This window comes from Panthera uncia, assembly GCF_023721935.1.
Source record: "Panthera uncia isolate 11264 chromosome B2 unlocalized genomic scaffold, Puncia_PCG_1.0 HiC_scaffold_25, whole genome shotgun sequence".
NCBI lineage: Eukaryota > Metazoa > Chordata > Mammalia > Carnivora > Felidae > Panthera > Panthera uncia.
This window is the reverse complement of record NW_026057581.1, coordinates 26,756,402-26,777,910: the sequence shown is the minus strand read 5'-3', so window position 1 is coordinate 26,777,910 and position 21,509 is coordinate 26,756,402. Positions and strand designations below refer to the sequence as shown.

General features: G+C 35.5%; 1 protein-coding gene across 4 annotated transcripts in view; it reads right to left on the bottom strand.

Annotated features, from left to right (window-relative positions):
• EXOC2 (exocyst complex component 2) overlaps positions 1 to 21,509 on the bottom strand; it is a 279,430-nt gene that overhangs the window by 187,054 nt on the left and 70,867 nt on the right. For all 4 annotated transcript variants that reach the window (XM_049611300.1, XM_049611301.1, XM_049611299.1 and 1 more), the window contains 3 exons: positions 14,829 to 14,942; positions 12,962 to 13,086; positions 3,421 to 3,501 (listed from right to left, as the gene is read on the bottom strand). In XM_049611300.1, coding sequence (XP_049467257.1) covers positions 3,421 to 3,501; positions 12,962 to 13,086; positions 14,829 to 14,942 — 320 coding nt within the window. The remainder of the gene's footprint in view (positions 1 to 3,420; positions 3,502 to 12,961; positions 13,087 to 14,828; positions 14,943 to 21,509) is intronic.

Genomic DNA, 21,509 nt, shown 5'->3' with positions numbered 1-21,509 from the left:
ATGACATCCCAGCATCATCTTATGGGACTTAGTCCCTAAGAGGAACCTTAAGGATTTCCCTTTGAGTGAACCCTGACAGAAGAGCTAAGGAGGGCAATAATCAGGAGCATGTCAGCTTTAGGGAACTTGGGACATGGGAACTAGACTGGGAAGTCAGCTAGTCAGACTTTGACAAGAAGGACAGTGGAGGTGGACAATCAACTCTTAGACCCTCAGTTTACCTGCCTTTGACAAAAGCTAGGAAGTGGCATCCCACTCCATGAATGAAGATGCCATTGAGGAAGAAAAAAGATTTTAGCATCTATGGATCCCTTATAATCTAAAGAGTTTTGGGAATCTTTTGTGGGTGGTATAAAAACATACTAGACATACAATATGGAGTGCTTGCTCTATGTAAGGTGCTTGCTATTCTAAAAACTTTGGAAGACTTCTAAATTCTTCTTAATTATTCTAAAAATATGCATTAATTCTTAACTCAAACTTGCTTATGTTCCTGTAAGACAGGCGCTATTCTTTTTTTTATCACACCCAATAAATTAATTAACATTGATTCAGTAATATTTAATATATAATCTCTACTTTTTACTTGCTCCAAAAATATCTTTTATATCTTTAGATGTTTTTGTTTTCTTTTAGTTTATATCCAAATTAGTTGGCATATAGTGCAACAATGATTTCAGGAGTAGATTCCTTAATGCCCCTTACCCATTTAGCCCATCCCCTCTCCCACAACTCCTCAGGTAACCCTCTGTTTGTTCTCCATATTTAAGAGTCTCTTATGTTTTGTTCCCCTCTGTTTTTATATTATTTTTGTTTCCCTTCTCTTACGTTCATCTGTTTTGTCTCTTAACGTCCTCATATGAGTGAAGTCATATATTTGTCTTTCTCTGACTGACTAATTTCGCATAGCATAATATCCTCCAGTTCCATCCATGTAGTTGCAAATGGCAAGATTTCACTCTTTTTGATTGCCAAGTAATACTCCATTGTATATATATACCACATCTTCTGTATCCATTCATCCATCAATGGACATTTGGGCTCTTTCCATACTTTGGCTATTGTTGATAGTGCTGCTATAAACATAGGGGTGCATGTGTCCCTTTGAAACAGCACACCTGTATCCCTTGGATAAATGCCTAGTAGTGCAATTGCTGGGTCATAGGGTAGTTCTATTTTTAGTTTTTTGAGGAACCTCCATACTGTTTTCCAGAGTGGCTGTACCAGCTTGCATTCCCACCAGCAGTGCAAAAGAGATCCTCTTTCTCCACAGCCTCGGCAACATCTGTTGTTGCCTGAGTTGTTACTGTTAGCCATTCTGACAGTTGTGAGGTGTATCTCATTGTGGTTTTGATTTGTATTACCCTGATGATGAGTGATGTTGAGCATTTTTTCATGTGTCGGTTGGCGATCTAGATGTCTTCTTTGGAGAAGTCTCATTTCATGTCTTTTGCCCATTTCTTCACTGGATGATTTGTTTTTTGGGTGTTGAGTTGGATAAGTTCTTTATAGATTTTGGATACTAACCCTTTATCTGATATGTCATTTTGCAAATATCTTCTCCTATTCTGTCAGTAGCCTTTTAGTTTTGCCGATTGTTTCCTTTGCTGTGCAGAAGCTTTTTATTTTGATGAGGTCCCAGTAGTTCATTTTGGCTTTTGTTTCCCTTGCCTCTGGAGACGTGTTCAGTAAGAAGTTGCTGCGGCCAAGGTCAAAGAGGTTTTTGCCTGCTTTAACCTCGAGGATTATGATGGTTTTCTGTCTTATATTTAGGTCTTTCATCCAGTTTGAGTTTATTTTTGTGTATGGTGTAAGAAAGTGGTCCAAGTTCATTCTTCTGCATGTCGCTGTCCAGTTTTCCCAGCACCACTTGCTGAAGAGACTGTCTTTATTCCATTGGATATTCTTTCCTGCTTTGTCAAAGATTAGTTGGTCATACGTTTGTGGGTCCATTTCTGGGTTCTCTATTCTGTTCCATTGATCTGAGTGTCTGTTTTTGTGCCAGTACCATACTGTCTTGATGATTAAAACTTTGTAATACAGCTTGAAGTCCGACAAGTCACATTAAAGTTACTGAAATAATAATTTTTTTAGAGGTATCATGGTTTGATGACAATTTTCCCAGTGAAAATAGCATCCATGAGTAGAACTATCTTTCCAAGACCATAAAATGTCTGACTATGCTCATATAGAAATAGCTTTAATAAATGTTTATTTGGGTTGAAGTCAGAATATATTAATTTCAACCAAGCTGGTGATGGTTCTCAGACAAAAACAAGGCAAAATATCAAGGCAAAATAATAACAACAACAACCACAACCCTCCCCCAAAAGCACCAGAAGGAAAAATATTTAAAGTGCTGTTAAACTCACAAATTTAGGATAAAATCAAAGTACTCAAATTCTACTACCAAGGAAAGCCTATATCAAATTAAAGCTTCATTCCAAAAACTACTTTATCAGGGATCCCTGGGGTTTTAAAATAGATACTTACAGAAAAGTTCAGAAAGTTACACTCATAGGAGTAAACTGAGCTAGAAGTACAAAACTAACTCAGTATCACAATCTTGCATTCACAGAATCATTATAGATATGATGTGAAGGTTCTTAGATGTTTTAGTTATTATTAGTCCTATTTCATGAGGAAATCATTTGCTATACTTACATTTAAAAACAAGGAGATTCTCCTGGACATTATTGCTCTTTGTCAAATGTTTATTATATGAGTGAAAGAGGGTAATTTACTTTTAAGCTACTAATATTACAATAGGGATCAATTCATCTGATTATTTTTTTTCCAGATCATTAGGGTAAATAGCTGGGAACTAGGATGTCGGGGGGGGGGGGGAAGAAATATAAGAGGAAGTGGATGGGACCCAAAACTCTGTACATTATCAGTTTCTCTTGGCATACAATTTTAACAAAATGCCTCAGAGTTAGAAACACTCTTAAATATGAAGCTGCCTTAACTCACTTTGGAAAAAGGCATGCCATAGATAAATAAATGACATGTAAGCATATGTCATTCTAGCAGCTAATATTATTTATATTAACACTGTCAGATACACGAAGATGTTTTTCAGATTTCTGGTCAATGACAATCCTGGCTACTGCTTCAGCACCATTTTATATTTGATAATGCTATTTATATATTGGTCTCTTTTATGGTAGCAAGTTTCACTTCTTAAGAAGCATATTGGCTTATTTTCAAATTATGATTTATTATAAACAAAATGCAAACAGAAACAGAACATTCATTTTCAATGTTTTTATTCCCCTTTATATTTATTAATTCATTACTATTCAGAAATAAATATTAAAATGCAACTCACTGTCTTGTTCTGTGAAACCAGGTCAAAGAATTATATGAAAGCTTGTTATAAAGTCCATAAATAGTTTTGGGTAGGAGGATAAAACTTACTGTTCAGAACATTCTCCAGTTTTTGCGTCATGGATCCTTCTACTTTTTCCGTTCCATCCGCTTCTAGCTTTTGATGGATAGCTAGAAAAAACATCTAGTTAAAGTGTGGGCTATTTTAGTGGGTGGGAACACATTACATCAAAATGACATTTTTAAACAACTTTAAAAACAAAAAAAGGTCATATTATTTTCACTGCTGGAAAGAAGCACAAACATGCAAAAACTCTGCAAAGTAACCAGCAGACACCAGTCTAAGTTATTCACAGATTAACACTATTAAAATAGTACATAATACACATACTCAAATCATCTGATAATCCAGGCTAAGTGGTAAACACAGTTAAATTAAAAAAGAAAAATGAGATGTAAGTAACTAATATCTTTGATATTTGGCCACCGGAAAGTCATTTTTCTTTCTCAGTTTTACCATCTGCAAAACAGAAATACTAGTATTTGAAGTCTACCAACCTCAAAATATTTCATTTCAGCCTTGGACATAAAATGGCAAAATACATATCATTCATGTTCTATTCATTCTGTTATTACTTCCTTGGAAGTTCTCAAGAACTATCTAGTAATATCTAACAATATATCAATTTGTGGATATACAAATGACATTGGTGTTTTTTGCTACTGATATATGTCTGCATGGTTCTGATACACATTATGAAAAATAACTTTATATTTAAAAACTGCTTTACCTACTAGAGGGTAGGTTTTAAACAGAGCAAATCAAGCTCATCTAGGTAAAGTATTAAGAAAATTTACAAAATGAAATAACCAAATTCAATTTCAAATCATAACTGTGACATAATAAAAATAATAAAATTAGAAAGGCAAACATTAATTGAGCCATGACCATAAGTTAGGCACAATCATAAATTTCTAATGAATATTGTTCATCTGGCAGGAAGTCAATGAGGCATGTTCTAATATTTTTATTTCATAGATGAGAAATTACATGGCTCAGTGATACTAAATAAGTTGACCAACTTCACAAAGCCAAACCCAGAATTTGAACTCAAGCTGTCTAGTCTCAGAACAAAACTTCACCCCATACTGATTATATGCACAGGCAAGCGATTTAACCTGTGTAAGCCTGTTTTCACATTTATAGAATGAAAAGGATAGACTTACTATGTTAGTTGGGAACTGCATTCAGATACAAATAAAAGATATCTCTCTTCCAAATAATAGCTGCTAAAACACCCAGGATTTTATTGTTTCACATAACTTCCTTTGGCAAAAACTCAAATGTAAGATGTGTAACTCCAAGGGTTTCACAGCCAGTACAATGAAATTACATCACTCTTACAGTCCTTATTCTCCAACATTCAAATAGCATGTCAAACTCTTCTTAAAAGGAATTTACAGGTTCTGCCTCAACCCATCAGTCAAGCATGGTAGATTTGAGGGAGTGGGGGGTCTGCTTAAGAAAAAAAAAAATGAAGTGTTTTGTTTTAATCAATCACAATTTGATTTGTTTCCTTTGACTCATTGATTAGAAAATTCTGGGCAAATTCAGTGTTCAAATGCAGTATAAAAATATTCTCAATGCATAATAACATCTATTTCTCTCCTTCTTTAATTACTTCCTAATTTTGATCCTGCCTTTTTTTTTTTTTTTTTTTTTTTTTTTTTTTAGAGAAAGAGAAAGCACAAACATGAGCATGAGCTGGGCAGAGACAGAGAGAAAATCTTAAGCAGACTCCATACTCAACACAGAGGCCCAATGCAAGGCTTGATCCTACAACCCTAGGATCATAACCTGAGCCGAAATTAAGAGTAGGATGCTCAACTGACTGAGCCGCCCAGGAGCCCCTGCCCATTTTTAATACCTTTTTTAAAGCAATTTCAAATTGTGTTTGAAATTTATAAACAGAATGCTTCTGTTAGAGAAACACATTCAGAGAGAGAAAAAGAAATACATTTTGAAAACAAAGTCAGCCAGTATATTCTTAATTGTCTTGGTTGATTCAGGAGTGAAAAGAAAGTTATTTAATGCTCCAAAATTGGATTATGCAGTAATAGCAACATAAAATGTTTCCACATATTAAAACCTAAACTTAACTTGAACTTGTTAAATGGAAAAGAACTTCCCTATCTTTAAAGAAAAGAGATAAAAATGCCCAAATATAAAAAATAGAAACTAAAAAGACTACTCACACTATTTATTTAAATGCTGGTGTAATTTTCTGACAATCTTGCTGCAAAAGAATATATGGCATACATTGCATTTTATTAAGGGGGCATTGCAAATGGTTCTTCCATGGCAATAAGATATTGCATTTTACAGTAGCCTTGCTTCAAATGTTGCTTTCTAAGTCAAAACCGTTAAAAACCATGCAGCCACATTTCTGTTGCTGACAAAACCCATCACTGATCAGCAGGTCAAAATGAGGTAAGTCTGGCTCCCCTCAGCTCAGTTTACAACCTTTTTATGCTGACAAAGCAGCTTCCTGCCACCCATCTCCAGCACAGCAGAGTCACTGTCAAGCTGTCAGCCAAGCATGAGGACCAAGAGACACTGGATCTGATAAAGGCAATCCTATTTTCCAGAAAATTAAACCAAATAACCCAATGTCTGGTTCACTTGACCTTTTATTTTCTCTAAAAACATTTTTAAACAGTATAACTCAATAAGCAACTTGGTACATGATCACAGGTTTGTTATTGTTTCTAATCTATTAAAACTTAAATATGTGAAACAGTTGCACACCATAAAATTGTATTTGGGAAACAAAAAAGTATGTATATAAAAGTTCTATTCAAAGAAAATTCAGAGTTATAAAAAGACTGCCTATTGATTCACTGAAATTTGTTTTATTTAACTCTCTAATTAAATATGGACATCAAATTTGCAGATTTCAATTAAAAAATTCATAGCATTTGTCCATACATTTATATAATGCCATTATTAAATGAGGCACTAGAAATGATACGTGCGTATAGGCAATGTCTGTAAGATTTAATGTCGGGTACACTGTGATCTACACACTCTAACCACTATATATTACTACTAGCCTATATGAGACAGGAATATTCAAACTAGGTCAAAGACTAGCAAACTATTTCTTTTCTTTTTTTTTTTTTTTTAATGTTTGTTTATTTTTGGGAGAGACAGAGCACGAGCAGGGGAGGGGCAGAGAGAGAGGGAGACACAGAATGCGAAGCAGGATCCAGGCTCTGAGCTGTCAGCACAGAGCCCGACACAGGATTCAAACTCATGAACCGCAAGATCATGACCTGAGCCCAAGTCAGATGCTTAACCGACTAAGTCACCCAGGTGCCCCACCAACTATTTCTATAAAGAACCACATAGTAAATACTTTAGGCTTCATGGGCCACATAGGGCCTCTATCAAATATTCTACAACTGCTTCCCTCTTTTTTTTTTTTTTTTTTTTTCCTCTCAAACAAACCTTGAAAAACACAGCCATCTTTAGTTCCTGGCCTGTACAAAGACAGAAAATGGCCAATCTGGCCCACACACCAACCTCTGAGGATAATATTTACTAAAATAGGAGACTAGGAAGAGTTAAAATGAGATCTCTTAAAAATTTAAATTTGTAAAGAACTTTTCAAACATTTAGTTTTTACTTACACCAAATTTTTATGAGTGGCTAAATTATATAAATTACATTTAAATAGGCCAGGTAATCTGTGAATCATTTCCTCAGTTACACTGGGAAGAAAAACAATAATGAAATAATTGTGACTATTACATAGAAGGCTAATAGGTATAAAGGATTCTCACTTAGATAACTGGATCCTAGACAACCATACCTGCCTAAATAACCTTCAGATACCAACAGACACTAACAACAGAATGTGCCAAAAAATCAGTTATGGCTACACTGTCTCAAGTAGCAGCAACAAAAGTAACATGGGAGGGAAGGTCAATTGTGTATCGAGCACCATGTGTTATTTACTCTGCTTTGGGCCTCTTAGTTATTCTTTAGCATAACATGAATAAAAATAATTCATACAGTTTTGGTCCATAATTGTCCTCAAAAAAAGCAAGTGATAATGTTGGACTTGCCCATAAAAACAAGAGACCAAACAGGTGAAAAGCTCAAGGGGCAGTCAGGGAAATGTTCACCAAAACAAAGATGACAATCAGAAGGCACTGAGAAGGGGTGCCTGGGTAGCTCAGTTTGTTAAGCGTCCAACTTCAGCTCAGGTCATGATCTCACAGTTCATGAGTTCAAGCCCTATGTCAGGCTCTGTGCTAACAGCTCAGAGCCTAGAGCCTGCTTCAGATTCTGTGTCTCCCTTCTCTCTCTGTTCCTCCCCCGCTCACACTCTGGTCTCTCTTGCTCTCAAAAATAAATAAGCATTAAAAAAAAAAAAAAAAAATTGAAGAAGGCACTGAGGAAATGAAGAAGGCCTTTAATAATATGAAAAGCTCCACAAACATCACCGTGGCCTGTGAGAACTGGTGTGAACTCATATCTGGTAAGAAACTATATGTCTCATCAAGACTTCAAAGGATTGAAGGGGCGCCTGGGTGGCTCAATCAGTTAAACTTGATCTCAGCTCAGGTCTTGATCTCAGGGTCATGAGTTCAAGCACTGTATTGGGCTCTGTGCTGGGTGTGAAGCCTACTTACAAAAGAAAACAAACAAACAAACAAAAAAGTACTTCAAGACTTCAAGGGATTAAAAGAGAATGGCAGGGTGACTGCCATGGAAAAGTAACACAAGATGCTGGGAATATCTTTGCAGAACATAGTAAAGTAAAAATTACAATAAACATACTGAGGTTAACACTGGAAGTTATACCAGATACACTAGTCAAGTTCTAATTAAAATATTTATGGATACACACATGAAAAAAGAACATTGACAACAGCATAAATACTTCAAGATAAATAAAGGCCAGACAAGAGGGCAACAGCCACTGTTTACCTGACTGGGATGGCCTGAAAAACACCCTTGGATACATATCAAACAGTCTACTTAATCAAAAAGAAGAACACAGATGATACCAAAAAAAAGAAGAGTAAGGTGTTTATTTATACTCTGTCATCTCTATCTAGCCTAATTCTGACACAACACATTTAATTTTTTTTACAACTATCCTCAGGACTATAATTCTGCTCCCCCATTTTTCTTACTCCCTTCTCTTTACAATATTTAGAGACCACATTTCCTAACACCCAGTATGGCAGGAAACAGAAGGAAACTAGTTGAGGCATACTACTATTGGGCAGCATACTGAAAAACAGAAAAGGTACTGGGTACCATATAGGAGAGCAGAAGGAAAGGAATAATATTTTTATACAAGGCCATTCAGAAACAAACCATAAATGATAGTTGACACAACAAAAGAAAAGTGTTGAAAACCACAGATATGGGTCTACAGATTCTAAAAGCTTATCAAGTATTGGGAAAAATGAATAAAGACAAGACCTACATTCTAACATATCCTGAAAGGCATTTGGTTTTTTTAATTCAAGTCGAAACAAATATATCTTTTAAGCATTTAGGGAGAGAGAAAAACATCAATTCATCTATAAGTAATAAAGAATTACACTGGCTCAGGACTTCTCTCTGTAACACTAAAAGATACTGGATCAATGTTTTCAGAAAATAATTCTGTATGAAGCAAGACACATTTCCAGATATGCAAGAATTCAAAAGCTCTAGCACAAAACATATATCCCACTGTTCAAAAAATTCAAGGATAGAAAAGATGAAATGTAAAATGACTGGCAAGAAACATTAAAGCCAATTAAATTTATGTGAATAGATGGTAAATTTTAATTAACTGTGGTAAATGTGTTATAAAATGAAATGCAAAAACAAAAATAATTGAGAAACATAATAATGAAATGGAAAAGAAAAGGTAAAATAAAAAGCTATGTCTATAACTCCAGATTAAATTAAGACCAGAAAAAAAGGAAAGAGCATGAGAAATATAGATGTCCTGAACCAATGTTATACACAACAGGAGGCAAAAGGCAACCTATAATAGAATTTAAAAATATTTCTTGCCAATGTGCAACAACATGGTCTATATAGCACAGAAGGAAAAATCAAAACCGAAAAATATAATAGAACAATAAAAACGAAAAGACAAAAATGTCAGTTAGGATAAATGTATATGGCTTAAATTTTTCTATTAAAAGGCAAAGACTCCCAAACTGGTATAAAAATATAAAAATTCTACCATATGTTGCTTACAAGAGAAATGCCAAAATCAAAATTTCTAAAGTTTAAAAAGAATATGATGTATAATATATTAGGCAAATGCATATATAATATTTCATATTAATATAATCGTATACTAAAGAATTTAATCTTATCCAAAAAGAGGTCTGGCCTTTGTCTTTAGCTTCTGAGAGGTTACCTCTAAGCTTTTCAAATTCTTACCTGATAAAAGTATCTTTGTTTACTTGGGATCCTTGAGCTATACCAGATAGTGTAACAACGTAATTTACAGTGAAGACTTTGGGTCACTCCATATCAGCTTGACCTCCAGAGGGACCTCTAGATGGAGGTCAGCCATTGGAGCAGTCAACTACGTCTATGTGACAGAGCTCTAATAAAAACTCTGGACACCAAGGCTTGGATGAGATTCTCTGGTAGGCAATACTCCATGTACACTGACTCACATCATACCAGGTAAATCAACGTTGTTTATGACTCGACCGTGAGAGGGCAACTTTCACTCCATGCACAGAACTTCCCTGGACTGTGCCTCATGCATCTTTTCCCTTGGTTGATTCTAATCGATACAAATACCAATACCCACCCCACTGGGGAACCCACTTGATCCATCACAGTGTCTCTACAGGAAAAACATGCAGACACTAAAGGCCTCCTGAGGAGTACACAGTACCATATATGACCAAAAATGTTGAAAACCAAATCTAATGTCCAAATAAGTCCAAGCAATACAATGGAAACTAAAATAAATTAAATAACACCATGAGGAAATAATCAGTCAAATCCAGAGTATGGGATATCCTATAGGACAAACAGCCTCATGTCTTCAACATATCAATTACATGGGGGAAAACAAAAAGTCAAGGTAGCAAAGGTAAGGGTATTCTAGTCTAAAAGAGGCTTAAGAGACTTAAAAAAAAAAATGAAATGCTTGGACCTTATTTGAATCTTGATTTGGACAAACCAACTATAAAGAAAGTTGGTGGGTAAATGGGGAAATTTGAGTATGACATGGGAATTAGAGGATATTGAAAAATTACTGAAACTTATTTTGGCTGTAATAATAGCATTGTGGTTATGCAGGTAAATGTCCTTATTTGGGTGGGAACCATATACTAATGTATATAGGAGGGAAATGTCATGGCACTTTAGACTCACTGCTTGAGATCAGCAAAACACAACCAACCTCAAAAAATATCACTGAAGCAAGTTTGAAAAAAATTACTAACTTAAATCTGACAGTTATACAGGGGTGACTGTACTATTCTACTTTTAACATGTTTGATTATTTTTCAAAACAGAAAAGTAAAACAGATTACCTGAGCAAATAATTTATTAGTTCTTTCAATGTATTAGCTCTTTCAAATTTCCAACTGATAATTCCTACTTTACATAACCCATCACATAGTACCTACATATATACACATACAGATTCAAATGCTTCTGTAAAACACTAATACCAAAACCTGACCAAAAAAGCATTTCAAAAAACTACAGATCAATTTCACTTAAGACTATAGTCAGAAAATTTTCTAAAGAGCTACCAACAAATCAAATGCTACAGTATATTAAAATAATTACCCAAAGGAACACTCTAAAGAGTAAAGGAGGTTTCTAGCATACACAATTGAATATACAATGCAACTCCAATTTTGTAATATGGACTCATATAGGCCAAGAGCAAAAAGACCAAAAGAAAATACATCAAAATGTTAATGTAATTATCTTTACAATGGTATTACAAGTAGTGTCTGTTCATTACTTATTTACTGTCTTTTTGTAATATGCATTTCATTTACATTAAAACACAGAAAAGCTAGATATGTGTGTAGCTAAAATCTTGGAATTTTATTATTAAAATCACTTTCTATATGTTATAGAGTTACCTGCTTATATGATTAAGCAATTGGTCAGAATTATCTTTGTTAAATGTTAAGTTACCAATATACTTAGGTGAAATAATTTTAAATACAATCATTTCTGAGAACTGCTAATCACCTATGGCAAATTATTATTTGCATAGCTACTAGGGAATTACTAACCTAATTCTGCTTGATAATGCTAAACTCTGTTCATATATGCTCAGGTTTCTATTGTTAATATAGTAACATTAGTAACTTAAGACAGAATATCAGTAAGTACAAAGAACGAAAGAAAAGCATCCCACCAAAAAATATAGGGCACAGAGTGTTTATCAAAGAAAATTATCTAATTTCTGTTCCCCCTAGGCATTCACATTTTGCTCCTTCAAAAACCTAACTTCTACCTGGCAAGGAAAGAGCAGTATCAGATGCACATTAACTTCCCAGAAGTCATCTATGCTTGTTTGACCCAGGAGAAGGGTTTTAGAAACAGTAACAGGATGTCTGTACTTTAAGAATACAAATTAATAAAAAAAAATTAAGTCTTACTGAATTAAAGGAAGTGTGGCTTCTTAGTCTACACTTAAAAGTGCTTATGTGCAGGTACTTAGTTATAGGTATCTTTGTTTTTAAAAAGAATTAGGCTAACTTTTATTAATATTTTTTACTAAACAGTAATTTGATTTCTATTAATTAAACATGATTTTAGGGGTGCCTGGGTGACTCAGTCAGTTAAGCCTCAGACTCTTGATTTCGGCTCAGGTCAGTGAGATGGACCCTGCATCTGGCTCTCCTCTGACAGCACAGAGCCTGCTTGGAATTCTCTCTCTCCCTCACTCTCTGCCCCTCCCCCTGCCCAGCAGGCACACATGTGTGCTCTCTTGCTCTGTCAAAATAAATAAATAACTTAAAAATTAAATAAATAAAGTTAATTTTAGGTGAGAAAAAAACCCTACCCAACATCTTTTCCATGATATGTCTAAAACTATGCTGTATCTATTTAATATACTTGCTCCCCCATATAAAGATGACAAAATGGATGGTGGACATTTAACTATTGTGTATGAGGCTCATGGGGTGATAGTGAAAAGAATGACACATTATCATCAGTCCTTACCACACACCAAACACACAATGGATCACATTTACAGAATTAGTCACATGTGTAAGATATTGATGGGTATAAGAGGATTTTTAAAAATTCTAGAATTTTACCTATTGGGATTTAGTTTCTTATCAGCCCTGGAGATTGGGCATTGTGGGAAGGCAAAGTAGTCTCCTATTTCACATATGTACAATGGGTCAACAAAAGCCTCAGAGACAAATATTTAAAGTACCAAGCCTTCAAAGAGATTCCAGCCTGGTCTGCAACAAATATTTATGGCACATTTTAGATCTCTACTTTTATAAATACAGACTGAATGTCACACCCTGTAAACACTCTGCAAACACAGTGTTGGGTTTCTGTTGTGGAAGCCCCAGCAGATGGCTCTGAGGGTCACCTTACCTGAGAGGGCATCCTGGGCTTCAAAGAAAGTACTAAGACCTCCTTTCACATATGCCAAGCTGCCTTCACTTTTCTTGTTAGCCTGTCTCTTCAGGTTGGTGACTGCCATTTTAAGCTGTTCAAAACTGAAATGAAATTAAGAAACCAAAAGTTTGACACTCCTAAAAAGCAAAAAAGAAATCAGATAATGCATTAAATGTAAAATACAGAAGCCTAAGAAAGACATAGATTGACACAAGATGTAACCAGATTAAAACAAAAAGCTTTCAAATTCTTACCTACATCTAAACCTTTTTTTTTTTTTTTTTTTTTTTTTAAGAGAGAGTGCAAGCAGGGAAGAGGAGCAGAGGAAGAGAAAGAGAGAAGCTTAAGCAGGCTCCATGCTCAGTATGGAGTCCGACACGGGGCTCAATCCCACACCCTGGGATCATGACCTGAGCCGAAATCAAGAGTAGGACATTCAACCGACTGAGCCTCTGAGGCACCCCTGCATCTAAACCCTTTTATTATAAATAACAAAATTACAGCAACTATAAAACAGATCTGTAGCCCTCAAATGGTCATTGCAAATGTCAGACCCTTAAGAAATGAACATACATATAAATATTTCTATAAGTAATATGTATCATGTATATGATTTGCCAGGTAAGGAGTCCTGAACATCATGTCCCTTTGCACAGACTTAGATCAATGCAGTGGTTATCTAAGTTATCTAAGGCAGAACTCCTCTGTATGTTCATTTCTGTGTCCTACATCAAAATTAACTGTATCATGATTCACCACATCAATATCCAGTCCTCTGTCATTAACAGTGAAATTATAGAAAAACCTGGGGGGTGGGAGCGGGGGCGGTCAACTCAACAATTTAAATAACTAAAAAGACCAAAATATTTTATCTCTACATCTCAAGCAGAGAAAATTGGTAGATCTCTATATTTTTTTATTTCCAGCTGGGCTAAGAAAATCTGGCTGTAAAACTTTGAATATATTATTGAGTGCCATGATAGTCCTACTCAGAAAACAGAGATGAATTCTGAAATACAGTAATAGAAAAAGCACATCCGTGATGTAAAATTAGAACCATCTTCTGCAATTAAAGATTTGACATTCCCTTTAAAAATGTATCAGGATTCTCTCTCTCTCTCTCTATATATATATATGTATACACACACACACACACACACACACACACACACACACACACACACACACACCAATGTTTCCTCATGTTTTCTAATGGTTTTGACTCTAACTGGTGAAGGAAAAATTTCTCCTAAGGTGTATTTTAACAAATTAACTTTTCAGGAATGTAAATCTTTAGCAATAAACCATTCATTTATTCAAACACTGTTACTAAATTTAATTGCTGCAAAAAAGTTACAAACCTACTCTTATCAAGAGTGTGGCAAAATGTAATTAGCAGACAATAAGGAGCACTTTAATTTGGATATAAGACCTTGACTATTTTTGGCTAATTTTAAGGCAAGTCTTTGCAAAATGATAAATCAAATCATCTTCCTTTGCTCTATGGTCAGGAAAAGAAGTATGTTTACTATTTTACACCAGGACTTGAAAGTTTTGTTATTTGAATAGAGAGAGATCACATCAGTTTAGGTACCCAGCTGAGACTCCACAAAGTTTTAATGGGTTGCACAAATATGAATCATACAGAAACAAGATAGCAGGAAATAAGGGACTGCTAATTATTAACACCATTTCATAAATAGGAGAAAAGATAACCTGAGATATTCATGAGCTCACCCAAAGTCAAAGGGCTCCTACGTGGCAGAGGCCAGCCTAAATCCCTTTGTATCATATAATCCTATTAGGTACAACCACATGAAACAATAGTCCAACATCCACTGACCTGGTAGTTGAGTGGTTTTCTATAAGATACCAAGCAGCTGAAAAATTCTCACTTGTAAAATCAGCACTCATTCCAGGGAACAGCATTTCTAAGTCCTTCTGGGGAAATTTACTTCTAAGGGAGAAAAAAGATTTAAAATATACTTCAAATGCTATTACTACAATAATGTAACAGACATCCTAGAGTACCTAATGTAATAAACAGGACTACAAACCATTAAAATTATACATCTTACATTATGGAGTCTATATTTACATGTGTATACAAAATATATTTCCTACACCTCAGCTCATTTCTTATTATATAAACTTTATGTATATGTAAGAAATTAGTTAAAATACAGAAATTACATCAATATAGAATTTAAAGAGGCTGAGTTGATACTTTATGATATCTATCCAAATATGCAATCATTCTCTACTCAATGAATAAAAATCAAAATTTGTATACACTGAAATTTAAACATTAGTTTGTTAAAATGGTTTTTGTTAAAGACTTATATGAAAGTTGTTTTAAAACGTACTAAAGCCTATTAATAAAAATTAGAGCTAATTAATAAAATAATTATATTTATACTTCTATGTCTATATCTAGAATAATTTTAAGAAAAGCTTATAACAGGCAATCCCCTATCTGCAGCTGACTTTATTGCCTACATTTTTAAGGTCAACTTCCGGATCATTTCATTTATGTATCCATTCAAATAATAACTAAATACTACTATAGTTCAGGCTCCATGCTGGAAGTCAGACAGTTGTATCTAAGAGCAAAAGTAGTATGGGCAAACCCTGTTATGGGCTTATGAGCTAGCAGCCCTCACCACCTCCCCAACTCTTCATCTGTAGAGGATAAAGTCCAAGTTCTATAGTCAAGTCTCTCCATGATTCAAAACTGCTTACCTCTCAGGACTCATTTCTGCTCATCTAATCCTCAAAACTGGGAGATTCAGTAACTTCAAAGGGATTACACTTTCTTGCACACATCATGTTCATTTTCACTTCACTCCTCTGATCTTGGTGTCCTTTATGACTGAAGTGTGGTCCTCAACCCCATACACTGGATAAGCCAAACTCATGGGACATGGACGAGACACAGCACTGTTTTATAGCCCAGTGTATTCAGGGATGTGGGGAGCCATTTGGAGGGGGGGTGCAGAATTATCACCACCCTGTAAGAAAATGTGAGCAGGTGCAATGACTTCTACTCACTCTTATCTGAGAGAGACTTGATTTCACATTATTATGAACACAGCCTCAATTCAGAAATCACATAGTGTGGTCCAAGATCAGCACTCCATCTTTACCAACAACAACTCTCTGATGGAGCTCCCTGACTTACAAGTGACCTTACATACAACTTACAATGGCCTGGGGCCTACTCTCTAGTGAGGTGCTCATCTTGTCCCAAGAAACATCTTTCCCAGGGCAGACACCTCTACTGTCTATGTGCACTGTTCCTGTGCTCTCAGGTGCCAGGACCTCTGTTTCACAAATGCAGGGAACACTCCATGGAAGCCACACTCCCCAGTTATGAGTTAAGAAAAGCAGATGTTTGTCATACCTCCCCTTCACAGCCTAGCACAGCTCCTGTCAAAGAATCTCATAAACTCTTCCCCTTCACTCCTGGCTCCCTTCATCCCTTCATAGTCCCTAAAAGGGCAAGAGATGCAAAGAGCAAAACCAGTTCTCTATGATTTCCTTTGTAAACCCTACACTTTAATCTAGAATCCAACATCTATTTGTCAGTACGTCAGTCAATAGAAAGAGACCCACTATTTCCTATTACACTTACCTTTCTCACTATGACATTTTCTTTCTTTTTTTTTTTAATGTTTATTTATTTACTGGGTGGGGGAGTGCATGTGGGGGAAGGGGTGCTGGGGGCAGAAGGAGAGGGATAGAGAGAATCCTAAGCAGGCTCCGTGCTGTCAGGGCAGAGCCCAATGTGCGGCTTGTCATGACCTGAGCTGAAATCAAGAGTCAGATGCTGAACCAAGTGAGCCACCCACATGCCCCACAATGTTTTCTTTTTTAATTAGTGGGGAAAAAAGCCTTGCTTAGCACTACAGTAACAGACAAGATAAAATGAGACTTTAAGAGAATCATGGACATCAAGCTGGCATTACCTCAGTAATCAGTAATTCAGAGAGTAAGTCAATCTCACAGCATTCCTCACTGGCTCCTAAAGTTAGATTATAGTCTGAATCTTCTTGGGGTGCATATGTGTTCCAAAAGTTTGTTGGTCATTTTTACCAGACAGAATCTCTGAGAGGACTCTGGAGAACTCTGCATTTTTAGAAGTTTATTTTGATTTGGATTCTTCTTGCTGGTTTGGTACTTTACTTAGTAATAAAATCCTGTCACCTTGGGAAGTTTTTCTCATTTATAAATAAAATGTACATCATGACTCCAAGTTAGAACTTTGGGGCAATATAATGACTGAGTTGAAAGGGCTGAACCCTACCTAAGTAACTAAAAACACTTCCTTATGATATGCATAGTCCATACCCCCTAGTTCTACCTTAATTGGTGGGCAGTGTCTGTCTAGAGTGTTGTGTCAAAGATCATATGTCTAAACTGGAAAGAACAGCATAGTGAATTAGTGGGGTCTGTCTATGGTGTGAAGGAAAAGTACATGGAGAAATGCCTAACATTTTTTTGTCAACCTTACTTCTTTTTGACACTTAAACTGGTATTCTATGTAGTCCTAACACTTTGCTTGTTCAGAAAGTTGAATGATCTTAACAGAATCAAAAAGGACTACAGAATCATCTGATATCAACTAAATCCCTACTATTAACATTCTTTATGAATTATTCAACTATGTGAAATCCTCTTCTAACAAGGGTCAGTTCCAAACTCACAGATTAAAGACACAGCTAACAAAAAAGCAGCAAAAGGGGACTCTGAGAAGGCAAACTGAACTTTACCCTTCACTCAAGCCCTGTAGTTTTATTATGGTTGCATGGGTTCCCTACCCATAATCAGAGCAGAAGTGTGAAGAGGGATTAACATCAAAAAAGGATAAAAAAAATGCAGACACAAATCCAAAAAATACAGCAGTTGTATGTATTGGTGAAATGGCTGAGACTACATAGTTCCCATGGGTTTGACATTAAATCACGCTTAACATAGTTAGTTTAAAAAAAAAAAAAGAAAGAAAAACTGTTATTTGTCTTTCTCTGTGTGGTATAATGAAATCAAGGTCCATTCATGTTGTTGTAAATGACAGGATATCCTTCTTTCTCGTGGTTGAATAATATTCTACTGTACATATATACAACTTTTTCATCCATTCATCCATTAATGAAGTTAGGTTGCTTCCATACCTTGGCTATCGTGAATAATGCTGCAATGAACATGGGAGTGCAAATATCTCAATATCCTGTTTCATTTTCTTTGGATATACACTTAGAAGCAGAATTTCTGGGTCATAACGGTAGTACTATTTCTAATTTTTGAGGAATCTCCATACTGTTTCCAGAGTGGCTGCACCAGCCACTTATAACTAATAAAACAAAATAATGTCTAGAGGCGCATGCACACACACACATGCACACACACACACACACACACACACGCAAAAGCTAAAGAAAACATATGTGAAGGGTTGGATGTATTAGTTACCTTGATGGTGGAAATCCTTTCACAATGTATACGTTTATAAACTCATCAAGATGTACACTTTAAATATCTTACAAATTTATCTATCAGTTATGCCTCAATAAAGCTGATGATGTGTAAAAAAAAAAAAAAGAAAAGAAAAAACAACCTTGGATACACACAGCACATATGAAAAAGGTCACATCCTAAACAGTTAAAATGCTTAAACTGGTGATACTGAACGATGTAAATATGCAGCTATCTACAACTTCCCATATTTAAAATTCATCTAATTCTTACACTTCAATATTTTTTGGTGTTTTATTTTTGGGGGGAGAGACAGAGCAAGAATGGGGGAGGGGCAGAGAGAGAGGGCAGATCTGAAGCAGGCTCCAGGCTCCAAGCTGTCAGCATAGAGCCTGATGTGGGGCTCGAAATCGTGAACTGCGAGATCATGACCTGAGTCGCAGTCGGGCGCTCAACTGACTGAGCCACACAGGAGCCCCTAATTCTGACATTTTAGAAACGTGTCATTTACACTGTACTAAACTGTTATTTCAACAAATATAAATAAACTTGTCTTATCACAAGATAAAAGACTCATGTCTGGTAAGGCTCTAGGAGGTGAACCATTAAGAAACTCTCCTACTCCAGGACACCTCCATATCTCCCTCCTCCTCAAGAGGGAGCAGAAATGGGCCTGGCCACATTATTAATAGCGGAGTTTTTTGGTGATAAAGAAAAGCACATGGGACATGGCCAGGCTTCCACAGGCTTTGCACCCTCATCTCCTCAATCATAGGCACATCATGCCACTGGAAGGGCAAGGGTGAGAGGAAGAGAGGGCAGATCTTGAAATGGAGCTTTGGAATTAGTATAAGTGGTAAGGAGGCACTTCGGATATTTGGAACTATGTGCTACTAGCCTCTACTATGTAGGCTATGTGCTTCTACTAGAGAATTCTATGCTGAGATATGAAGCATTAATCTACCTACTAGTATCTCATTTCTCATGTACTATACTATTATTTCTCATTCACATAGCTTCTTCAGGCACCTAAATGAGTCAGAGTTTGAAAAGTATTGGATCTTTTGGTCAAAATACTATCTCCTCATAATCACCCTTAAGACTGAGTTTACTTTACAGTGATTTCGTACTGAAGACATTAAAACTCATTTACCAATGTTACTATATAAATTTAAATAGGAAGAAGAGTATTGAGACCTACCCTAAGAATCAGAATTATAAGAATAAGAAATTATAATATCAAAGATGACAAAATTCTAAGAGAGAGGTCAAATAATTTGCCCCAAATCACACAATTAAGTCTAATTTTGGGTAGTGATCCAACATGCATTCTCCACCCTCAGACCAAACAATCCCACACACCAGCGCAATCATAAATATCAATTATCCTAAGCAAATCATGGTTATCATATTTCTCTTGCTATCTACTGAGTGATCTTGTTTTGACCAGTGATGTCTGAGGAAGATCTACTTGAATATTTCTGGGAAAGGTCTCCAAACTTTAAGAAGGAGAATAAAGAAGAAATAGGGTCCTTCTGCCTCTAGACATTATTGTGTTTTATTAATTATTGTGTATTATGGCTTCCATATTAGATTTTTATATTATTACTTACTGTGTGTTATTATTGCTTCAATAGCAGAAATTGCTTTAGCCACTTGACAATTACAAAGAAAAAAAGTGTTATGGTAAGGGCCACAGAATAGCACACCAACATTCCTTACATCTGGGTGACATTACTAGGTCACTGACTCAACCAACAATGGAGTCCACCATCTCTGGACTCAGTATATTATGAGAAAATAAATATTTTTTTTTGTTTAAGCTTAATTTTCATTTTCTGTTACTTATAGCTGAACGCATCCTGAGTCAGTATATGATCCTAAAATATATGCCTAACATATGCTTTACACAAATACCTCAAAATGAACATGCAATAGAAGATCTGGAAAAAACACAATGAATGACAATGCCTAGGGAACATATCTACAAAAAAGCAGAGATGGCTCATAGCATTATATAAGTGGGAGGCAATAATAATAAGTAGTGGTTAAGAGCTCAGGCTCTAGGTTCAATCTCGGAAGTTTGCTAGATTTGTCTGTATAACCTTCGAGAAGTTACTTACTCTAAGGTCCCAGTTACTGGATAACTAGGATCATAATATCTTCCTCCCAGGAATGTTTTGAGAATTAAAATAGATAATGCATTTGAAAGGCTTAGCAGTTTTAACACACAATAAATTTTCAAAAATGTTATTTGCTGTTATTGTTATTCTTTTTATTTAGTTCTTTGTATTTCACAGACTATTTTCATAAGTATCATTTTATTTGATTGTCATAACAACATACTGTCATAACAACATATTCCCATATTACAGTGAGGAAACAGCCTCAGAGACATTGCATGTAAATAGTTGAGATTTGAACCTGGTACTTCTATTGTCAAATAAAGAACCAGTGACTCTGAGGCATAAAATAAAACCACAACTACATATCTAGAAAGATAGAAATTTAAGGAGAGTGAAGGCAGCACTGTTTTAGAATACAGAGAATTATTAATGGTCTTTATAACAGTATTAGGAGAGGAAGAAGCACTGTGTCAATGGTGCTGACAAAGTAAGAAAGTTAAAACTTAAGTGTTTGTTCACAATAACCAGATTTTAGGATAAGGCCCACCAAGTGAAGTGATGGCTTAACAAGTCAGTAAAAGCAAGGTATATTCTGAGTAATTTAAACTAAATTTACACTTTAAATCTACTACCATAGTTGGGACAGTGAAAGCAACACATATTCTACTAAGCAAGTTCATGAATCAAAACAATTTCAGTAGCTGACAACTCTTGCCACCCCTAAAATATACACTTTCCATCAGATGGCAGTGTAAGCTCAGATTTAAATCTTCTGAAAAGATTTAGCCCATGCCATGGGAAGATCCAGGTATATAGAGTCACTGGTCAGATTTAAAACTAACAGGAATTTTTTAACATATCAGAATTTGCTTTCAAGTATGAGAACAATCTGCAGTAATGACCCTTAATCTGCAGTAATGACCCTT